The 21451-nt window shown below is 63.5% G+C and overlaps 1 protein-coding gene and 3 non-coding genes across 4 annotated transcripts; all 4 read right to left on the bottom strand.

Annotated features, from left to right (window-relative positions):
- Positions 1-1107: 1107 nt before the first annotated feature.
- TBRG4 (transforming growth factor beta regulator 4) lies at positions 1108-20694 on the bottom strand. The gene is made up of 11 exons (XM_075419970.1): positions 20620-20694; positions 18948-19452; positions 15521-15841; positions 13529-13700; positions 11407-11564; positions 10768-10878; positions 6741-6885; positions 4438-4680; positions 3680-3791; positions 2090-2204; positions 1108-1277 (listed from the first exon to the last, which is right to left on the bottom strand). Exons 2-11 carry the CDS (start codon positions 19371-19373, stop codon positions 1176-1178), a joined length of 1905 nt encoding a protein of 634 aa, XP_075276085.1. The 5' UTR covers positions 19374-19452; positions 20620-20694; the 3' UTR covers positions 1108-1175.
- On the bottom strand, positions 3973-4113 carry LOC142361273 (small nucleolar RNA SNORA5). The gene has a single exon (XR_012763868.1). It is a non-coding gene; the product is annotated as a small nucleolar RNA SNORA5 (small nucleolar RNA).
- Positions 6010-6148, bottom strand: LOC142361271 (small nucleolar RNA SNORA5). Its single transcript, XR_012763866.1, has one exon. It is a non-coding gene; the product is annotated as a small nucleolar RNA SNORA5 (small nucleolar RNA).
- LOC142361272 (small nucleolar RNA SNORA5) lies at positions 14169-14308 on the bottom strand. The gene has a single exon (XR_012763867.1). It is a non-coding gene; the product is annotated as a small nucleolar RNA SNORA5 (small nucleolar RNA).
- Positions 20695-21451: the final 757 nt, after the last annotated feature.

The raw sequence follows: 21451 nt of genomic DNA, 5'->3' as shown, positions 1-21451 counted from the left end.
CCTCCCTTTTCCCCTCCCTTTATTCTTTGTCCCCCCCCTTTATTCTTTTTTCCCTTTTCCCCTTATCTCCCCTTTCCCCTTTTTCTCTTTCTTTCCCCCCCTCTTTCTCCCCCTTCCGCCCCCCCCTTTGTCGTCTCGTTCATCTGTCCGTGTGTGTCCCCCCCCATTTTTCTCCCTTATTTTTTCTTCCTCTTCTGATTTATTTTTTGCTGGCAGTCTCTCCGGCGGGGGGGGAAGGGCAGGCACTGCGGCGGGGGAAGGGCCCGGCCCCTCGCTGCTTGCATCAGCTCCGAGGGGGGGGGCATGGGGGGGGTCCCAGCCTCAGTTTCCCCACCCGGGGTGGGATGGAGATGGGATTTTGCCCCCCCCCAAAATGGGGCTGAGCATCCAGCCGTGCCCTGGGGGCTGGCGGGGGGGCAGAGCCCCCCTAAAAGCAGCCGTGGGTGCGCTGCGATGTTGGGGGGATGGGGGGGGGAGACACGACCCCGCTGCCCCCCCCCCCCCCCTCGGGTACCACCGGGGAGGCAGGATCGGTGCCTGCGCCGTCGCCATGGGAACAGCCCCTCGCCTCCTCCTCCCGTCTCCATGGTGACGAGGATGGGGATGGCTCCTTGGCAACTTGGGGGGGGGGTACCGGACAGACAGCACCAGGGGAGGGAGTGGGGACCCCCAGGACACCCCCTCTCATTGCTAAAGGATGCTGGGGGGAAACTGAGGCACGGCGAGGTGAGCGACGCCGGTGCCGGGAGCGACCCCGAGCCGTGACTCAGCAGCTCCCCGGTAACCCCGCGGCGCCGGGCGAAGGGCTGCGACCCCAACGTGAGCCGGGCAGGGGGGGGGGCCGGGCTGTGCCCCCCACCCAGGGGGCCGCAGTGAGGCCAGATGGCCGCTAATCCGTCCCCAAAGCCCTTCCCGGCAGCCGGCTCCGGCGCGTCACGGTTTTCCTGACCCACCTTGGCCCCGGGGACGCGGCGGGGACAGCTTTTAATCCTAAACCCCCGCTCAAGCCGGCTTTCTCCGGGAGCCACGGCGAGGTGGGGGGGGTCTCCCACCCCCCCGGGAAGAAGCCGAGCCGCGTGCCGAACCGACGCCAAGCCCGAAGCGCGGCGCTGTACAGCGGCGGGGTTTATTCCGAGGCGCGTTCTAACCGCGGGGCGCCGGCCGGAGACGCCGCGTTAGCTCGCCATCTCCTTGGCCCTGGCCTTGTTGAGCTTGTCTCTGAGGTAGGCCGTCCGCTGCCGCTCCAGCTTCAGGTCCAGGAACTCGTGGTGGGGCACCTACGGCGTTGGGGGGGGGAAGAGGGGAGATGCTGTCAGAGCCCGGCGAGGCGGCCATTTTTGACCCCCGCGGGCGCCCGAATTCGAGGAGGCTTCAGGGATGGGTGAGGGCACCCCCTGCTCCCACCCAACGGCGGCAGCGGCACCTCGCCCAGCACCGAAACCTCTTTTAATATTTCACACGGGAGCGGCTTTGGGGGGATCCCAGCACCCACCCCGAATCTGTATCGGGCTGAGGCTGTGGGAAGCGGCACTTCCCTCCTCCTCCTCCTCCTCCTCCTCCTCCTCCCGGGGGGAAAACCAGCGCCGGTGACCCTCAAACCTCGCTTCGCCTCAGCCTCGAGGCGCGGGGAGGATGCCGGGGTCTTCGTGGGGAAGGGGGGGACACGGGCTTGGGGACCCCCGTGGGGTGACGGGGACAGCACCGACTCTGGGGCCCAGCCCTCCCTCCCCGGAGCTGCCCGCCAGCAGAGCTCTAATTACCCCCGGGGAGCTAAATCACGCACGACCCCGCCGGAGCACGGGGGATCAGCGCCCTAAGACCTTGCCCGCCGCCCTCGCTGATCCCCCCCCTGGCACCTTCGAGCTGCAGGACAGCTAATTAGCCCCGGTGGTTAATCGCGGCGCGGGGAAGGAAAGAGCGTTCGGGGCTGACGTGGGGCTCTGCCTCGCCGGGTGGGAGCTGGAGCCAGCAGGAAGGCGGCGAGGGGGGCGAGAAGCAAGCTGGTGACCCCCCCCCCAGCACCCCCAAGGTGTTTGCTCCTCCATCCCGATGGAATTGGGAGATCCCGCTCTTGCCCGCAGCGACTCACGTCCACCACGAGGAAGCCGGCCGCCTGGACGTGGCGCCGGGCCATGGCGTAGCGGCCCAGCAGGTCCTTGCTTCTGTTGCTGAAGTTGGGGAACTCCCACCGGAGGAAGGCGACCCTGGGAGGGGAACGGGGCGGCTGTGAGACGGGAGGATGAGCACGCCAAGCCCAAGCGGAGCGGGCAGCAGCGGCTCAGGGGTGATTTCTCCAAGCCCAGGCCTGGGGGCGATGCCGCCGTCCTTCCACGCAGGGAGGACGCAGCTCGGGCCCCAGCACCCTGCAGCCAGCCGGGCTCTGCGGCAAACGGAGAGAAAACCACGGCCACGACCAGCGCCCGGCCCATGCTGAGCCTCCACCAGAGGCCTGCAGCTAGTGGGGTTCCTCAGGGGTCAGCACTGGGCCCAGTCCTGTCCAGCTTCTTCATCAATGACCTGGATGAAGAGTTAGAGCGTACCCTCAGCCAGTTTGCTGGTGACACAGAACTGGGAGGAGCGGTGGACGCACCGGCAGGCTGTGCTGCCATCCAGCGAGACCTGGGCAGGCTGGAGAGTTGGGCAGAGGGGAACCTGATGAGGTTCAACAAGGGCAAGGGCAGGGTCCTGCGCCTGGGGAGGAACAACCCCAGGCACCAGTCCAGGCTGGGGCTGAGCTGCTGGAGAGCAGCTCTGCGGAGAGGGACTGGGAGTGCTGGGGGACGACAGGGTGACCATGAGCCAGCAGCGTGCCCTGGCTGCCCAGAAGGCCAATGGTCTCCTGGGGTGCATTCAGAGGAGTGTGGGCAGCAGGGCGAGGGAGGGTCTCCTCCCCCTCTGCTCTGCCCCACTGAGGCCCCATCTGCAGTGCTGTGTCCAGTGGTGGGCTCCCCACTTCAAGAAAGATGAGGAGCTACTGGAGAGAGCCCAGCGCAGGGCTACGAGGATGAGGAGGGGACTGGAGCATCTCTCCTACGAGGAGAGGCTGAGGGAACTGGGCTTGTTCAGCCTGGAGAAGAGAAGGCTGCGAGGGGACCTTGGAAATGCCTCTAAATATCTGCAGGGTGGGTGTCAGGAGGCCGGGGCCAGACTCTTTCCAGTGGTGCCCAGCGACAGGACAAGGGGCAACGGGCACAAACTGAAGCCGAGGAAGCTCCAGCTGAACCCGAGGAAGAACTTCTTCCCTCTGAGGGTGACGGAGCCCTGGCCCAGGCTGCCCAGAGGGGCTGGGGAGTCTCCTTCTCTGGAGATGAAAGACCCACCTGGACACGGTGCTGTGCAGCCTGCTGTGGGTGACCCTGCTTCGGCAGGAGGTTGGGCTGGGGGATCCCCAGTGGTCCCCTCCAGCCCCTGCTATGCTGGGATTCTGGGATTCCACCATAGTGGGCGGCCAGCACAGCCCCAGCTACAAACGTTACACAGTGCGAGGCTGGGGCAGCCCTATCCCGATTTCTGCCCTGTGCCCACCCTCCCCTGCACCCAAACTAGGGGTCATGGCATTCTCAGCGCTGCCGTGAGCCGCCGGCTGCGGTGACTGGGATCCCCAGCACCCCGCAGGCAGAGCCTTCCCCCTCCTCTCCCCCCCTGAGCCCACCGGGGCGCAGCTCAGCCCCACACCCACCTCCTGGCCCCCGGCGGCAGCGGCTTCGTCCCTTCCGAGCGGAGCAGATGGGGAGCGGCGAAGTCCTTCACGGGGAGAGCTTTATTCTCGCTGTTCACCACCATCTCGGCGTCTGCACGGAGAGGAGGGGACACAAGGATTCCCGAGACCCACCCGGACGCCGCTCGCACCGTCTCCCCCGAGGCGGCCGATGCGAAGCACGCGAGGTCCCGCCGCTCCCTTCCCAAAAAACCCCCCCCCTTGCCGCCGCCGCGGAGCAGCTCCGCGCACACGGCCGGGGTACGGCCAGGAGACGTTGTCTGTGGCGTGACTTCACCCCCCGGCGTCCCACGGGAAGGCGACGCGGGGCTCGTGGACCTGCCGAAGTTGCTGTGGCAGCCGGATGGCCGGTCCCCCCCACGGGCGAGACGGGGATCGAATTTGACGGGGCTGCAGGAGAGCAGGGGGAGCCTGGGCTGCGGCAGCGGAAGGGAAGGCAGAGCCAGAAGCCTTTCGCCGGCCTCGGCGCTGCTTGGCCGGAGGAGCGGGGCCTTCCTCCCGCATCCGCTACCCGCAGCCGTGCCCTGGGCTCGGTTTCTGCTCTGCCTTCAGAGGAAAGCTGTGGGAACAAGACCGGGCGGCGGCGACGAGGAAGCAGAGGGGCGTGAGGCTGAAGAACGAGGAAGGATAAAGCCTGGCAGCCGCACCCGAGCCCTCGAGTTCAACTCCCTCCGCCAGGCAGAACCCGACGGGGTCCCACGGCGAGGACGCGCACTCACCGATCTGCCAGCCGTAGACGGTGCGTACGTCGAAGCGCCCGTTGTCCCGGCCGCCCAGCACCCCCGCCAATGCCTCCCGCAGCCTGCTCTGCAGCAGGGTGACCTTCTCCGACGCCGGCTCCGCGGCGCTCAGCATCTCCGCCGGCAGGAACGGCCCCCGGTAGTCGGGGCTTTCCAGCTTGGCGGTGGCGTTGATGTGGATGAGCTTCAGCCGTAAGTTGTGGGCCTTGAGGGACTGATCACCTGGTGGGAACAGAGAAGCAGAGCTAGAGACACGGTCCAAAGCTCCAGCTCTTCATCTGGTGGCCTGCACAGCCCAAGCGATTGGGATTTCTGGTTCCAATCCCCCCATGATGGCTCCCTGCCCGCTGGCATGGAGATACTCCTGCTATGACCAGGTGACCCGCCCAGAGAACAAGGGAAAGGCTGTGGATGTTGTCCACCTGGACTTTAGTGAGGCCTTGGACGCTGTTCCCCACAGCATCCTCCTGGAGAAACCAGCTGCCCGTGGTCTGGACGGGTGCACTCTCTGCTGGATGAAGAACCGGCTGGATGGCCGAGGGCAGAGCGTGGTGGGGAATGGAGTTAAACCCAGCTGGCGGCCGGGCACCAGTGCTGTTCCCCAGGGCTCAGTGTTGGGGCCGGTCTTGTTCAACATCTTCATCAGTGATCTGGGGGATATCAATGATTTAGGGGACCTAATATATGTTTACAAATATCTGCAGGGTGGGGGTCAGGAGGCCGGGGCCAGACTCTTTGCAGTGGTGCCCAGCGACAGGACAAGGGGCAACGGGCACAAACTGAAGCAGAGGAAGCTCCAGCTGAACCCGAGGAAGAACTTCTTCCCTCTGAGGGTGACGGAGCCCTGGCCCAGGCTGCCCAGAGGGGCTGGGGAGTCTCCTTCTCTGGAGATATTCCAGCCCCGCCTGGCCGCGGTGCTGTGCAGCCTGCTGTGGGTGACCCTGCTTGGGCAGGGGGCTGGGCTGGGTGACCCACAGAGGGCCCTTCCAACCCCAACATTCTGTGATTCTGGGATCTGGGTGAGGGGATCGCGTGCTCCCTCGGTCAGTCTGCAGGGGACACCACGCTGGGCGGGAGCGTCGATCTGCTCGAGGGCAGGAAGGCTCTGCAGAGGGGTCTGGGCAGGCTGCATCCATGGCCCGAGGCCAAATGTGTGAGGGTCAACAAGGCCAAGTGCAACGGCCTCAAGCTGCGTCAGGGGAGGTTCAGGTTGGAGATTGGGAAAAATGTCTGTGCTGAGAGAGTGGTCAGGCCTTGGGCCAGGCTGCCCAGGGCAGTGGGGGAGTCCCCATCCCTGGAGGGGTTCAAACACCGTCTGGATGTGGCACTTGGGGACGTGGTTTAGCAGGCACGGGGGTGTTGGGGTGACGGTTGGACTTGGTGACCTCAGAGGCCTTTTCCAACCTTAGTGATTCTATGAAACTACACAGACCACCAACAGCCAGACGCCGGCGTTCCTGGCCTTGCTCCAGCTGCCAGGCGCTCGCACGAAGCCACCACGAGCCGGCCGAGCCAAACAGGGCCCTCAGTGGGGACAGCCCCGTCGGAGCCCAGTGTCTGTGGCCTGATCTTATCCCCGGGGTCCCACGGGAAGGGGACGCGGGGCTCGTGGCCCACAGAGGTTGCTGTGGCAGCCGGCTGGCCAGTCCCCACCATGGAAGGGGCAGGGACTGAATTTGACGGGGCTGCTCCTCGCCGGCAATCGGGAAGCACCGAGCCCTCCCGTCTCTTCTCGAGGTCTCGGGGGAAGCGGAGGGGCAGAGCGGAGCAGCGAGCTGTGCCTCGGGGCGCGTGGTTTCCACAAGGTCGAGGACAAGGTCAAGGGCAACGGGTCGCCCTGCCGGGGTTCGGCCCCGCGGGCATCGCTCCAGCCATGACGCGTTCCGCTCCAGGCAGGTGGAAGAGTGGGCAGCTGGCAGGAGAAGAGAGCGCAGGGGAGGCACGAGGAGGACGGCGTGGAGGAGGATGGCTCGAGCGGGTCCCCTTTGCTGTCTCATTCTCCTTCTCCTCCATCGCTCGCAGGCACGAATCCACAGCCCGAGGGGCTGCCGGAGCTGGAGGCCGTGGCTCTCACGAGCCCAGCTCTCCCGGTGCTGCTGCCCTGCGCTCCCCTTGCCTGGGTACCCCACACAGCGCTGCGGGGGGATCCCTTAGAGCCACTCCTTCTCGATTCCCTCCTTATTAACAACCCATTAACTCAAATTTCGACTGACCAGGCTTGGCATCCCCCACTCCCCGCCCCAAGCATGAGATTCTCGGTCCTCCGCAGACGCCCGCCTCACCTCGGATGTGAGCGTGGAAGTCGGGCGCCAGCACTCGCTGCAGGTAGGGAGCCTTGGCCTGCTGCAGCACGCAGAGAGACCACACCAGGTCGGTCAGCAGGTGAGGCTCCAGGCTGCCCAGCTGGCCCTGGAGAACCTCGTGGACCTGCCGAGAGGGAAAACCGAACAGCTCAGCGCTGCTGATGCCTCGCTCGTGAGAAAGCTGCACCCACTGGTGCAGTTTTAGTCTGGAGAAGAGGAGGCTGAGGGGAGACCTTCTCGCTCTCTGCAGCTCCCTGCCAGGAGGGTGCACTGAGGGGGGGTTGGGCTCTGCTCCCCAGGAACCAGCGACAGGACGAGAGGCGATGGCCTCAAGCTGCGTCAGGGGAGGTTCAGCTTGGAGATTGGGGAAAATGTCTGTGCTGAGAGAGTGGTCAGGCCTTGGGCCAGGCTGCCCAGGGCAGTGGGGGAGTCCCCATCCCTGGAGGGGTTCAAACACCGTCTGGATGTGGCCCTTGGGGACGTGGTTTAGCAGGCATGGGGGTGTTGGGGTGACTTTTCCAACCTTAGTGATTCTGTGATTCTACGACACGCAGGCCAAACAGCAAAAAGCCCTCACGATCTTTGCCTTAAATCCCTCTCAACAGCTGCGGGCTGACGTGGAGCGCAATCCAAAATATGTTCCAGCCAAGCCAAGGATCGGAACATAAATTCACAAATGCCCAAGTCCTCCTAGGTCCTTCAACACTTCTGCAGTCTCATTTTGGCAATTTGTCTCAAAAAAAAAAAAAAATTGCTAAACAAGAGCTGGCAAATAAACAGAGCCCCCGGTTCCTACTTCTGTTTCCCACAGCGCCACACGTAGCTCCCACGCAATTAATTCCGCCGCGCACGCCGTTCTCTTGGGCAGAATCACCGGGCTGCAGTCTGTCTGCAACACGCAAATAAAGCTCAAAAAATCCATGGCAGAGGGGATTCAGAAATCCAGGGACCGCTCCTGCACTAGAGATCTCCAGCACGGACCTTTTTTGGCTACGCTAAAGGTAGGAGAGAGCGTAGGACCGGCGAGAAGAGCTCAGGACTGCGGCGCGTGGAAGGCAGCAGACAGACGCTGCCAGAAGCGCTACCGAAAAGCTCTCACGTGATAATTCACTGCCAGCTAATTCACTCACGGAATTGCTCTCTCCAGCATTTTAAGAAAATCCGATGCCAAAAAAAAATCTCGCTGTCAAAGCCAAAAGCGCGGAGAGGGCTGCTTCAGAGCTGTTAACTCCAAGCTGCCCCAAACCCTGCGCCACCTTCAGCGATCGCGTTCTTCTTGCCAACCAAGCCCGCTCTGGCAGGCAGAGCAGCATCTCTGCAGCCCTGGGGTTCTTCTGCTTGAACCCCGCGTCCTCTGAGGGCCGGGGTGGACGGGACTCCGAGCAACCGGATCTGGTTGAGGCTACGAGGATGAGGAGGGGACTGGAGCATCTCTCCTAGGAGGAGAGGCTGAGGGAGCTGGGCTTGTTCAGCCTGGAGAAGAGAAGGCTGAGAGGGGACCTTGGAAATGCCTCTAAATATCTGCAGGGTGGGGGTCAGGAGGCCGGGGCCAGACTCTTCCCAGTGGTGCCCAGCGACAGGACAAGGGGCAACGGGCACAAACTGAAGCCGAGGAAGCTCCAGCTGAACCCGAGGAAGAACTTCTTCCCTCTGAGGGTGACGGAGCCCTGGCCCAGGCTGCCCAGAGGGGCTGGGGAGTCTCCTTCTCTGGAGATATTCCAGCCCCGCCTGGCCGCGGTGCTGTGCAGCCTGCTGTGGGTGACCCTGCTTGGGCAGGGGGTTGGGCTGGGGGACCCCCAGAGGTCCCCTCCAACCCCCAACGTTCGTGATTCTGTGGTTCTATGTCCCTGCTCGCTGCAGGGGGGTTGGGCTAGGTGACCTCTGAAGGGCCCTTCCAACCCCAAAGCACTTGGCGTTTCTACCATCCTGCGGTCAAGGCGCAGCTCTGGCAGCTCGACGGATCCCCGAGGCGTTACGGTGCGTCCTGCCCCACGGCACCACTTCTCCCCTGGGTTATTCGCAGAGGGGAGGTTTCCAGGTCGCTCCAACGCTGCGGTTCGGCTCATCAGGAAGCCCAGCAGCCAACTGCAGCAGGCAGGGATAACGCCGCAGCGCAGCCAGCCCTGCCTCCAGGGCAGCGTTCAGAAAAGGGAGGGCCGGAGGCGACAGCCTCGTCAGCATCTGCAGCTAAAACCTGTCACAAACGGAGCCAGAGGGGTCTGGGATTATCGGCGGCGTCAGGATCTCTGTCGGGGATTCACAGCTCTGCACCCCGCAGGGGATTCGCCTGTTAAACCCGGAGAACTTTTCTGCAACGCCTCAGAAACGAGCAGTTTTGCTCTTGCTACAAAATCCCCCGTCACTGCGCCCACGATGAATGCTGGCGGGGGGGTGCAGAGCCCTGGGTGCTACTGTCACACCTCGCCCTTCTCGCTGGCGCAGGGAGAGCCCCTGCTCCCCGGGTCAGCTTGGCCACGGGGGACAGGATGCTCTTGGGTGGGGTTCAGGGTGCTGCTGGTCACAGACACCCGTATCTGGGTCCGCTTCCTCCTCGGCTCCGTGCCGCAGGTGGGGCTGGGCAGGCGAAATTCCGCTTACTCAGCGACAGCGCAGCTCCTCTCTGGAAACAGTCAGCATAAATCTGTCTCCAGGGACGTCAAGGTGACTTCTTCCTCTGCTTTGGAGGCCAGCCCGGCAGCCTCTGTGAGCGGGGGAAGGCAGGAGGACGCCAAGGACAGCACCTGCCCCACGCTCACCCCCTGCCAGGCTCTTTCAGTGATCTGGGTGAGGGGATCGCGTGCTCCCTCGGTCAGTCTGCAGGGGACACCACGCTGGGCGGGAGCGTCGATCTGCTCGAGGGCAGGAAGGCTCTGCAGAGGGGTCTGGGCAGGCTGCATCCATGGGCCGAGGCCAACTGCGTGAGGGCCAACAAGGCCAAGGGCCGCATCCTGCCCTTGGGTCACACCAACCCCAGCAGCGCTGCAGGCTTGGGGAGGAGCGGCTGGAGAGCTGCCCGGCGGAAAAGGCCCTGGGGGTGCTGGGCGACAGCCGGCTGACCAGGAGCCAGCAGTGTGCCCAGGTGGCCAAGAAGGCCACCGCCATCCTGGCTTGGGTCAGCAATGGGGTGGCCAGCGGGAGCAGGGCAGGGATGGTGCCCCTGGACTGGGCACTGCTGAGGCCGCCCCTCCAGTGCTGTGTGCAGTGCTGGGCCCCTCACTGCAAGCAGGACCTGGAGGGGCTGGAGCGTGTCCAGAGAAGGGCAGCGAGGCTGGGGAGGGGGCTGGAGAAGAAGTCTGCTGAGGAGCGGCTGAGGGAGCTGGGGCTGTTCCGTCTGGAGAAGAGGAGGCTGAGGGGAGACCTTCTCGCTCTCTGCAGCTCCCTGCCAGGAGGGTGCAGTGAGGGGGGGTTGGGCTCTGCTCCCCAGGAACCAGCGACAGGACGAGAGGCAATGGCCTCAAGCTGCATCAGGGGAGGTTCAGCTTGGAGATCGGGGAAAATGTCTGTGCTGAGAGAGTGGTCAGGCCTTGGGCCAGGCTGCCCAGGGCAGTGGGGGAGTCCCCATCCCTGGAGGGGTTCAAACACCGTCTGGATGTGGCACCTGGGGACAGGGTTTAGCAGGCATGGGGGTGTTGGGGTGACGGTTGGACTTGATGACCTCAGAGGCCTTTTCCAACCCTGATGATTCTCTGACTTCATGATTCTTGCCAAAGCACGCAGGAGGCTCCCCCTCCGCTCACCGTTCCAACCGGCCACGTCTCCTCGCCCCGAGCCGTGGCAGCCTTCCCCCAGGCAGCAGGGCAGCGAGCACCTCTGCTTGTGGCAGCCTCCATCCATCTCAACAGCCCCCCAGAGCTGGGGGAGCAACCTCGGCGCTGCCACGCCGAGGGCTTAGGAGAGCCGCACCGCTCCGCCAGGAACGGGCGCGCAACCATCAACACCCATGGCCTCGTTATAAAGAGTTAATTACTGCAATCAAGGTTCAGGAGGGGGAAAGGAGGAAGCTCACCATGTTGAAGAAGTCCTCGCTTCCGCTGGGCTGGAAGTTCAGGCGAGCGAAAGACAGGACGATGCTGCACAGATTGGGGACCGAGAGCTGCTTGGTGTTGTCCAGGGCATACTGGAAGATAGAGGGGGGGTAAAACCAGGGGTTTAGGTCTGTCCTACACTCAGGAAAAGACTGAAAGCATCAGCCAAGGACACATCCAGCCCCGTGGCACGATGGGAAAACACGAGCGAAAGATCTTTGAGTGCTCCCCTGGGGTTTTATCTCGGCACAAGGGAAAGCTGTGAGCGGAAGCGGAGCTCTGCAATATTCCGGCAGACGCAGAAGTGCCAGTGCATAAACTGGGGCAGAGCTGGGAAGGTGCCCGGGGAGAGAAGCAGCGCTGGCACTCGGGACTGGAGGCCCAGACTGGCCCCAGCTCAGCACGGCTTCCCACCGCTGGCGTTAGCAGAAGAGGAACAACGAGTGCTGTCAGACTCGATTACATCCGCTGGCTGCGCGGGGAAAACAGTGACGACATCCCAGTGAGCATCTCCGGAGGGGGGGGGCAGAAACAGCTCCCATCTCCTGGGAACTGGGCTGGGTCACGGTCGTACTGGTGCCAGCGGGGGCTTCCCCGCCCTTCCCAAGCCCCCTCCTCACCTGTGCAATGGCCTCGAGCAGCGGCAGGCTGAGCCACTTGAGGAGGGCGAAGGATCGGATGCAGCGCGTCACCTCAACGGGCTTCATGGCGGAAACGTGGGGGTGCAGGTCGGTGGCTATCTTCTGGAAGACCTGGGGCTGGTGGAAATTCAGTTTTCCTTAAAGGAGCAAAGAGAAAGCGGCAGCCACTTACACGGAGCTGGAACGGGAGCCGTGGCCTGGACGGGCGGCGGCGGCACGAGGGAAAGCGCGAAGCCGCCCGTCAGGAGCGGAGGAGGCTCGGAGGGTGGGATTGCCTCCCCTGGTTGGCTCTGAACCCTTCCTTTTGGGTCAGACCAAGCTTCTGCCGCGTCCCACCGCACCCACCAGCTCTCAATCCTGGTCCCAACTCACGGCTCCAGCCTCCACCTAGTGCCGGCAGCAGATTTCAGCCCTGGTGTCTCCATCTACAGATCCTGCTCCGGCCAGAAGAGCCCTGAACTCGCTAAGGCGACCGGGAACCTCACGCCGGCCGAGGTACAAGCGAACAACGATCAGCAACCGGCAGCACCGAGCCCCCCCAGAGGGGTTCAGGTCCGTGTGGACCAGCCAGGAGGGGACAGCCCCCATGAGAGGGGCACGGGCAGGGTCCGAGACCGGCTGCGGCAGCAGCAGCGACAGGTACAAACCACCCTGGTGCCACGACACAAGGATCAAAGAGAAACGGCAGCGCGGGGTGCCAGCGTCCCGGCCGAAAGCAGCCCCACCGCGGCGGCTACAGCGCTGCCGGAGCCTGCGAGAGCCCGTCTCGCCCCCCAAAGCACGGCCAGCCGTGGCCATTGCCCACTTTGGAGGTTTTAAGGCCGGGGAACTGCTGGATTAGCTCGGCTGATCGCTGCCTACGACCCAGGTCTGTATCTACCGTCGTTCAGCTGCCCGTCCCGAGCTGCAGCACCTACAGCCCTGCCTCTGTGCAAGGCACCCAGCATGGATTTGGAGGCCGTGACGCCGAGCGTCCGCTGGTTTCCTCGAAATTCATTCCAGATGAATCAACTCCCCAGCAAGAAACTGGGTAACGTCAACGAGAGAAGCGCAAGCTCCCCCCGAGGCCAGGTCTCCCGGGGTTATTTCTTTATTTTGAGAGGATCGCTGACCCGCGGAGACCGTCCTGGCCCCGGCGGTTGGCGGAAGAGCTGCTCCCACCACCACAAGCTGGACAACCAACCGAAGCAGAGCTCCTCCTCGGCTCTCCTGGCTGCCTCCATCCGCTGGTCTGGGCTTCCCACCGGCCGCCAACAGCCAGAGGAGAACAGGACCCCGCAACGTTGCGTGGGAAGAGGAGCCAGAGAAGCAAGACACTCGGGATCGTAAACCAGATTATCAATTAGCGCTACTCTGCTGTTAATTGAGCTGCTTCGCACCAGGTTCTGTCACCAGCAAGAATCTGGTGGCTCTGGTTTACCCCACGGCCGGGAACCTCACCAAAGCGGCCGTCGCCGCCCCGAGCATCTGCCAGCGCTCGTACAAGCACTTTCAGCATCTCACCCGCTGCAGAATACGAATTCAGCACCCAGCGCTTCTCAAATGAGAATTAATTTGTCGCTGGGACATCTTGGATGGGGAAAAAAAAAATAAAATTAAAAAAAATCAGCTTTTTTAGTGCCACTGTCCCCACGTACACAGCCCAGCCCTCCCCAGGGCTCCCGCTCAGCTCTCCTGTTACTGACAGCTGCAATTTTCCAAGCCAGGAAAGAGAGGCAGGGGCTCCCCAAGAAACCCACGGCCGTAGGAAGAGGTGAGAGAGGATTTGGGGCTACAGGGGGGGATCCTGGCTCACCAGCTGCCTACGCTGCAGGGCAGAGCGGCTCCCCAGCACCCCGACCACCCTTCCGAAGCGCTCTCGCACCACAAGTCCCCTTCTTCCCGCACACTGGAAGGAAAACGGCGTAGCTGGGCGCGCTCCGCCCACGCTCGGAGCTGGAAACTACCCGGCTGCGCTGGCTGGCACGCTAGGTCCAGCCTAACATCCCCTGCCAGCCTTTCTCCTTCCTCTGGCCGTGGTAGCAACGCTCTCAAATCCCTGCTCCAGTGTCTAGAATCAGCTGGACTCCTCAGTGGGTCCCAGTACAACCCAGCCGCTTACCGTAGGCGAAAATGAGGTCCAGGAGGACGCTGAGGCCGAGCTCGGAGTGCTTCTGCACCAGGTGGTAGGAGAGGGCTCGGAGCAGCGGCACGCAGCGCCGGTTCTGGTAGGCCAGAGCCAGCGTTATTTTCCGGATGTCATCGGGGTTGAACTGTTCAGCAAGTTCCAGAGCCTGCCAGGAAATATTTTGAGTGGGGATGTGAAGGGAAAAGCACAAAGCGAGACACCGGGTTTATTCGGAGCGGGATGCGCCGCTGCTACCGGCTGAGCCCCGCCGAGGGCGACGGGGCCGGGCGAGTGTTTCGCACGCGGCGAGGCTGGGAGCGAGCGTGGCGGCTCCCGTGGAAGGAGGATGCGGGGATGCAGACCCTCGTCCTCTCGGCAGAGCTCGGCCAGCGTCTCCCCACCGCTGGTTCTGCTTTGCCCCAGCTGGCAGGAGCTCGGCGTCCTGCGTCCGGGCGCCGTAACACGCCGCCGGGCAAAGACCGGCAGAGGACAGGCAGCTGCTGGAGCAGCGCCCCGCTTCCCACCGTGATTTCCGCTCCGTTTGTGGGACGCCAACCCAGCGCCGTCGGTTTGGGCTCTGCGTGAGCCGACAACCCCGGCAGACGCAGCCAGAGCGCTGTGCCTCGTCACACGCCGGTGTCTGTAGCGTTTGGCAGCTCCCAGGGTCAAAGGAGAGGGACCGGTGGGGCTTCACGGGCTACAGCCGTTGCTGTGGCAGCTGTTTGGCCAGTCCCCAGCACGGGGTGGACGAGGACTGAATTTGACGCAGCTGCAGTTGGGGGTCCTGCAGTGGCTCGGACCCAAAGGACATGAGGAGGAGTGTGGGCAGCAGGGCGAGGGAGGGTCTCCTCCCCCTCTGCTCTGCCCCACTGAGGCCCCATCTGCAGTGCTGTGTCCAGTGCTGGGCTCCCCACTTCAAGAAAGATGAGGAGCTACTGGAGAGAGCCCAGTGCAGGGCTACGAGGATGAGGAGGGCACTGGAGCATCTCTCCTAGGAGGAGAGGCTGAGGGAGCTGGGCTTGTTCAGCCTGGAGAAGAGAAGGCTGAGAGGGGACCTTGGAAATGCCTCTCAATATCTGCAGGGTGGGGGTCAGGAGGATGGGGCCAGACTCTTTGCAGTGGTGCCCAGTGACAGGACAAGGGGCAACGGGCACAAACTGAAGCCAAGGAAGCTCCAGCTGAACCCGAGGAAGAACTTCTTCCCTCTGAGGGTGACGGAGCCCTGGCCCAGGCTGCCCAGAGGGGCTGGGGAGTCTCCTTCTCTGGAGATATTCCAGCCCCGCCTGGCCGCGGTGCTGTGCAGCCTGCTGTGGGTGACCCTGCTTGGGCAGGGGGTTGGGCTGGGGGACCCCAGAGGGCCCTGCCAACCCCCAACATTCTGTGATTCTGACATTTCCCCGCTCCTGCGAGGGACAGAAACAGGGACCCACAGAGCGCCGGAGGGGACAGGCTGCCCTCTGGGAAGACGGGGGCCCAGAAGGCAAGGACAGTACGGACGCTCCTCGTCCCAGCTCCCCTCACCGCCTGGCGCTACAGAGAGGCAGAGGACGATGACTTTGGCAGCCGCGTGGCGCTGGCTCTGTGAGTTACCGCTGGCCAGCTGAGCTAAGGAAATTCGAGCGTGTTCTCCGCGAACCTGCCGCAGCTGCAAAGGAAAGCGCGTCAGCTCAGCCCGCCTCCCAGCAGCGCAGACCAGTGCGAGTCACCCACTCGCACCAGTACGGACTGGGAAAGGGGCTGGCGAGCGCAAGCTCTCCCAGTCCACTGGGCTCCGCAGAAACCCCTCTCAGAAGCCCCCCCTGCATGGGAAGCTGCTTAAACAGCGACCGGGAAGCGCACACCGAAGCACCTGGGAGCAGCAACGAGCGCAGCCTGCGTGGAATCGGCGTTCCCACACGGGATGGGGTGACGGGGACGGGGCTGTCACCTGCGGGACGTGGCCCCTCCGAAGGGAACAGAGGCGGAAGGGAGAGCCCGAGCTCCTACCTTGTCCTCCAGCCGGTCCATCAGAGCCGGGGAGACTTGCCCGACCTTGCCCATCAGCGTCACCACGGTTCGGGTGCCCTCGAGCTCCGTCCACCGCAGCTCCAGCTTCTTGATGACTTCGTTCAGCAGTGGACTGCTGTCCTTCCCCTGCCTGACTGCCAAGAACTCGGCCAGGGAGGCCAGCTGCCTGAAGGTGAGGCGCCGCAGCCGCCACAGCACCTCCTGCTCCACCGACTGCATCTCCCTCCGGTGGCTGTCCATCCCCAGGGAGTAGAGGCTCTTCAGGAGGTTCACCAAGGTGTTATTCCACACCTGAGAGATCTGGGCAGCAAGGAGAAATAAGGGAAAAGTGTTGATCAGAGAGAGCCTGAGAGTATTCCGCTGCCAGTCACGCCAAACACCGGGCAACGCTCACCCTGGTGAGGAAGAGGAACCTCAAGAACCACACCACAAGCCGAAGCTGTGGTAAAAGCTGTGGCTGTCATCTACCTGGACTTTAGTAAGGTCTTGGACACTGTTCCCCACAGCATCCTCCTGGAGAAACCAGCTGCCCATGGTCTGGACGGGTGCACTCTCTGCTGGATGAAGAACCGGCTGGATGGCCGAGGGCAGAGCGTGGTGGGGAATGGAGTTAAACCCAGCTGGCGGCCGGGCACCAGTGCTGTTCCCCAGGGCTCAGTGTTGGGGCCGGTCTTGTTCAACATCTTCATCAGTGATCTGGGTGAGGGGATCGCGTGCTCCCTCGGTCAGTCTGCAGGGGACACCACGCTGGGCGGGAGCGTCGATCTGCTCGAGGGCAGGAAGGCTCTGCAGAGGGGTCTGGGCAGGCTGCATCCATGGGCCGAGGCCAACTGTGTGAGGGTCAACAAGGCCAAGGGCCGCATCCTGCCCTTGGGTCACACCAACCCCAGCAGCGCTGCAGGCTTGGGGAGGAGCGGCTGGAGAGCTGCCCGGTGGAAAAGGCCCTGGGGTGCTGGGCGACAGCCGGCTGACCAGGAGCCAGCAGTGTGCCCAGGTGGCCAAGAAGGCCACCACCATCCTGGCTTGGGTCAGCAATGGGGTGGGCAGCGGGAGCAGGGCAGGGATGGTACCCCTGGACTGGGCACTGCTGAGGCCGCCCCTCCAGTGCTGTGTGCAGTGCTGGGCCCCTCACTGCAAGCAGGACCTAGAGGGGCTGGAGCGTGTCCAGAGAAGGGCAGTGAGGCTGGGGAGGGGGCTGGAGAACGAGTGTAGAATGACAAGAAGGGCTCCTACGGGGATGCCAGCCAGAAAAGGAAGGTTAAACTACGCCTACCCAACCTGACGAGCAAGATTGTCAAGCTTTTCTCAACAGAGGAGGAGAAGGCTGAGGGACTCCACAACTTTTTTGCCTCAGTCTTCACCGGCAGCCTCTCTCCTCACCCTTCCTGAGCTGATGGACCACAAGACGGGGACCAGGAGGGTAAAGTCACTGTCAGGGAAGACCAGGTTTGTGACCACCTGAGGAACCTGAACGTACAGAAGTCTACGGGACCTGGCAAGATGCACCCCAGAGTCCTGAGGGAATTGGCTGGTGTCACTGCCAAGCCACTCTCCACGCTGTTTGAAAGGTCACGGCAGTCAGGAGAAGGCCCTGGTGACTGGAAGAAGGGAAACACTGGGCCCATTTTTGCAAAGGGTAAGAAGGAGGATCCTGGGAACTACCGACCTGCCAGCCTCCCCTCTGTGCCTGGGAAGATCACGGAGCAGATCCTCCCAGAAGCTGGGCTAAGGCACAGGGAGGACAGGGAGCTGATTCGAGACAGCCAACGCGGCTTCACCAAGGGCAAGTCCTGCCTCACCAACCTGGTGGCTTTCTACGATGGCGTGACCAGACCAGTGGACAAGGGAAGAGCTACGGATGTGATCCATCTGGACCTCTGTAAAGCCCTCGACACAGTCCCTCACAACATCCTTCTCTCTGAACTGGAGAGAGACGGATGTGATGGGTGGACCGTTCGGTGGCTGAGGAATTGGTTGGAAGGTCACAGCCAGAGGGTAATGGTCAACAGCTCGATGTCCAGATGGACGCCGGTGACAAGTGGTGTCCCTCAGGGGTCCGTACTGGGACCGGGGCTGTTTGACAGTTTCATCAGTGACCTAGGCAGCGAGATCGAGCGCACCCTCAGCAAGTCTGCAGAGGACACCGAGCTGAGTGGGGCAGCTGACAACACCAGAAGGACAGGATGGCATCCCGAGGGACCTGGACAGGCTGGAGAGGTGGGCCTGTGGGAACCTCATGAGGTTCAACAAGGCCAAGGGCAAGGTCCTGCACATGGGTGGGGGCAACCCCCACTATCAATACAGGCTGGGGGTGAAGGGATGGAGAGCAGCCCTGAGGAGAAGGACTTGGGGGTGCTGGGGGGTGAGAAGCTGGACATGAGCCACCAATGTGCGCTGGCAGCCCTGAAGGCCAACCATGCCCTGGGCTGCATCCCCATGAGCGTGGGCACAGGGCGAGGGAGGGGATTCTGCCCCTCTGCCCCACTCTGCTGAGACCCCCCCGGGAGTCCTGCGTCCAGCTCTGGAGCCCTCAGCACAGGACAGAGCTGGAGCTGTGGGAGCGGGGCCAGAGGAGGCCCCAGCAATGATGCGAGGGCTGGAACCCCTCTGCTGGGAGGAAAGGCTGGGAGAGCTGGGGCTGGGCAGCCTGGGGAGGAGAAGGCTGCGGGGAGACCTTAGAGCAGCTGCCAGGGCCTGGAGGGGCTGCGAGAGAGCTGGAGAGGGGCTGGGACAAGGGCCTGGAGTGACGGGACAAGGGGGGATGGCTTCAAGCTGAGAGAGGGGAGATTTAGATGAGGCAGAAGGAAAAAATTCTTCCCTGGGAGGGTGGTGAGGCCCTGGAACCGGTTGCCCAGCGAGGTGGGAGATGCCCCATCCCTGGAAACATTCCAAGCCAGGCTGGATGGGGCTCTGAGCAGCCTGATCCAGCTGAAGATGTCCCTGCTCACTGCAGGGATTGCACTGGGTGGGCTCTAAAGGGCCCTTCCCACCCAAACCATGCCGTGATCCCACCAGCTGCAGGCATTTCCGTAGCAGCCGGCTGGGCCGGCAATGCCCCGTCTTAGCCGGCGGCTTCTGCACTCTCGGGCTGCGCAGCTCTGCGTTGTCTTTGCCACTAACTGGCAAAATGCAGCTTTATCTCACTGAGAAAACTGAAAAATCACGGGGAGGGAAGCAAGGCAGCGTTTCAGGAGGATGATCTGGTCCAAAAAGCAGCGCTTTTAGACAGAAATAATCAGACACCCCGCCTCGGGCTGACAATTCCACCTCCCGATCCCCTCAACTTTCAGTTTCTACGCGGAAAGGCAAAGTAAAACCCCGAAGGAGCAGCCGGTTCGACCCCAGGAGCGCCGCCCGCTCGCCGCCTCGCGTTCTTGCCCCCAAGCGCTGCGAGGAGGGAACCGACCTGAGAATCCGTGATGCCGACGAGCTGCTGGAACCGTTCGTCCCGCAGAATGCTCTCCCTTTCCAGCTTTTTTTCCGCCACGAGCCGGGAAAGCTGCGTAATTATCAGCGAGGCCTCGTTGCTGTTGAGAACGTGGAGCTGGCTCAGCTGGAAGAGTTCCTGGGGACTTGTGGCTGTCTCTATCAGCTCCCCCACCACTCTCTGCTCCGCATTTCGGCTCTCCTCCACCTGCTCTCTGACCGAGAAGCCGTCCGCCCAGCCGGAAGGGCTCGGAGTATGAAATGAAGCGAAAGGTGCTTGAAGCAGAGCTCTCGCCATCGTCACCTTCCCAGCCGGTGCCAGCAGCGAGGCCGGGACCGCCGAGGGAGCAGAGACGAAGGCACCCAAGTGCCGCCAGCAGCAGCGTCGCACCAAGCGGGCTGCCATGCTGGAGGGCGTCGGGGCCGGGGGGGAGGAAGGTCAGGGCCGGTAACCGGCTGGAGGTCAGCGCCGCATTTCAGGAACGCTACGGGAGGCAAAGAAACCTGTCAGGAGCAGAATTTCAGTGATAAAAAGGACGAAGCAGCCGGCTTCTGGGAACGGGGAAAGCATTGTTCGGACCCGCAGTATCGGATGTCAAGGGGCAGGAAGAGCTTTCGGGTGATCGGTCGGCAAAACGCCACTGGGGAAGGGGCTCCCCCGACCTCAGACCCCCCTGAGGGGCTGCCCAGCCCCCCCCAGGGACACGGAGCCATCTCCCCAGGTTCTCCCTGGGGCTTCCTCCTTCCCTGCCCAGCACGTGCCCCTCAGAGTGCCCCAGGCCCAGCCTATTCCCCTCAGACCCACCCTAGACCTGGCCTGTTCCCCTCAGAGCCCCCCCCAAACCTGTTCTGTTCCCTCAGAGCCCCCCCAGGCCCGGCCTATTTGCCCCAGGGCCCCCCCAGGCCTGGCCTATTCCCCTCAGGGCCCTCCTAGGCCTGTCCTATTTACCCCAGGCCTGGCCTATTCCCCCCTACACCCAAGCCTAATCCCCTCAGAGTCCCCCAGGCCTGGCCTATTTGCCCCAGGCCCAGCCTATTCCTCCCTAGGCCCAGCCTAATCCCCTCGCAGCCCCCCAGGCCAGGCCCATTTCCCCCTAGGCCCAGTCTATTCCCTTCAGGCCCCCCCCAGACCCGGCCTATTCCTCTCGGAGCCCCCCCAGACCCGGCCTATTCCCCTCAGAGCCTCCCTTGGCCTTCCCTATTTGCCCCAGGCCCAGTCTACTCCCTGCTAAGCCTGGCCTATTCCCCTCAGAGCCCCCCAGGCCAGGCCCATTTACCCCAGGCCCAGCCTATTCCCCTCAAGGCCCCCCCAGGCCCGGCCTATTCCCCTCAGGGCCCCCCCAGGCCCGGCCTATTCCCCTCAGGGCCACCCCAGGCCCGGCCTATTCGCCCGTAGGCCCAGCCTAATCCCCTCAGAGCCCCCCAGGCCAGGCCCATTTTCCCCTAGGCCCGGCCTATTTCCCTCAGGGCCACCCCAGGCCCGGCCTATTCCCCTCAGGGCCACCCCAGGCCCGGCCTATTCCCCTCAGGGCCACCCCAGGCCCGGCCTATTCGCCCGTAGGCCCAGCCTAATCCCCTCAGAGCCCCTCAGGCCAGGCCCATTTTCCCCTAGGCCCGGCCTATTCCCCCCTCTCGCCTCCGCCGGGCCTGACCTCGCCTTCCCTCGCCTCACACCGGGCCGGCAGGGACGCGCGGTGCGCATGCGCACCCGGCGCAGTCTAAAGACGTCACCGCGCCGCCGCCGCTATCCATTGGCTGTGCGCCGGCGCGGTTCGCTGGCGTCATCGAGCTTCGGCGACCTCCTGTTGGCCTGGGCCGCGAGTACTTTCGGCGTGCGGCGCTGAGTGGAGAGCGGCCGCCATTAGCTGTGGCTGCGGGCAGGGCGGGCCTGGAGGGCGGCGGGGCGGCCCGACGCGAGGCCGGGGATCGGGTTGGGCCTACTCGGGAGCGCAGGGCTGTGGGGCCGCGCCCGCTGTGGGAATATGGCGGCGGGGGTGGGGGAGGCCAGGCCGGGCCGGGGGCCTCTAAATATCTGCAGGATGGGGGTCAGGAGGACGGGGCCAGACTCTTTCCAGTGGTGCCCAGCGACAGCTGGATGAGCAAGGCTTTCGACACCGTGTCCCGTTACATCCTCCTAGGAAACAGGCTGCCCAGGGAGGTTGTGGAGTCTCCTTCTCTGGAGATATTCAAGACCCGCCTGGACAAGAACCTGTGCAGCCTACTGTGGGTGACCCTGCTTCGGTAGGGGGGTTGGACTAGATGACCCACAGAGGTCCCTTCCACCCCTGCCATTCTGTGATTCTGTGAAAGCTCAGGAAGTGTGGGCTGGATGAGTGGTCGGTGAGGTGGATCGAGAACTGGCTGAATGGCCGAGCTCAGAGGGTTGGCATCAGTGGCGCTGAGTCTGATTGGAGGCCTGGAACTGGTGGTGTTCCCAGGGGTCAATACTGGACCCAGTCTTGTTCAACTTCTTCATCAATGACC

This window comes from Opisthocomus hoazin, chromosome 4 (assembly GCF_030867145.1).
Source record: "Opisthocomus hoazin isolate bOpiHoa1 chromosome 4, bOpiHoa1.hap1, whole genome shotgun sequence".
Taxonomy (NCBI): Eukaryota; Metazoa; Chordata; class Aves; order Opisthocomiformes; family Opisthocomidae; genus Opisthocomus; species Opisthocomus hoazin.
Note: the sequence above shows the minus strand (reverse complement) of the source record. Positions and strands in the feature narration are given on the sequence as shown.

Coding starts and splice junctions, on each gene's coding strand:
- TBRG4 (XM_075419970.1), bottom strand. CDS start 19,373: ATGGCAGCCCGCTTGGTGCGACGCTGCTGCTGGCGGCACTTGGGTGCC. Junction 13,701..15,520: donor TGGACCGGCTGGAGGACAAG/GTAGGAGCTCGG, acceptor ATTTCCTGGCAG/GCTCTGGAACTTGCTGAACA. Junction 4,681..6,740: donor CTTCCACGCTCACATCCGAG/GTGAGGCGGGCG, acceptor TGTTCCCACCAG/GTGATCAGTCCCTCAAGGCC.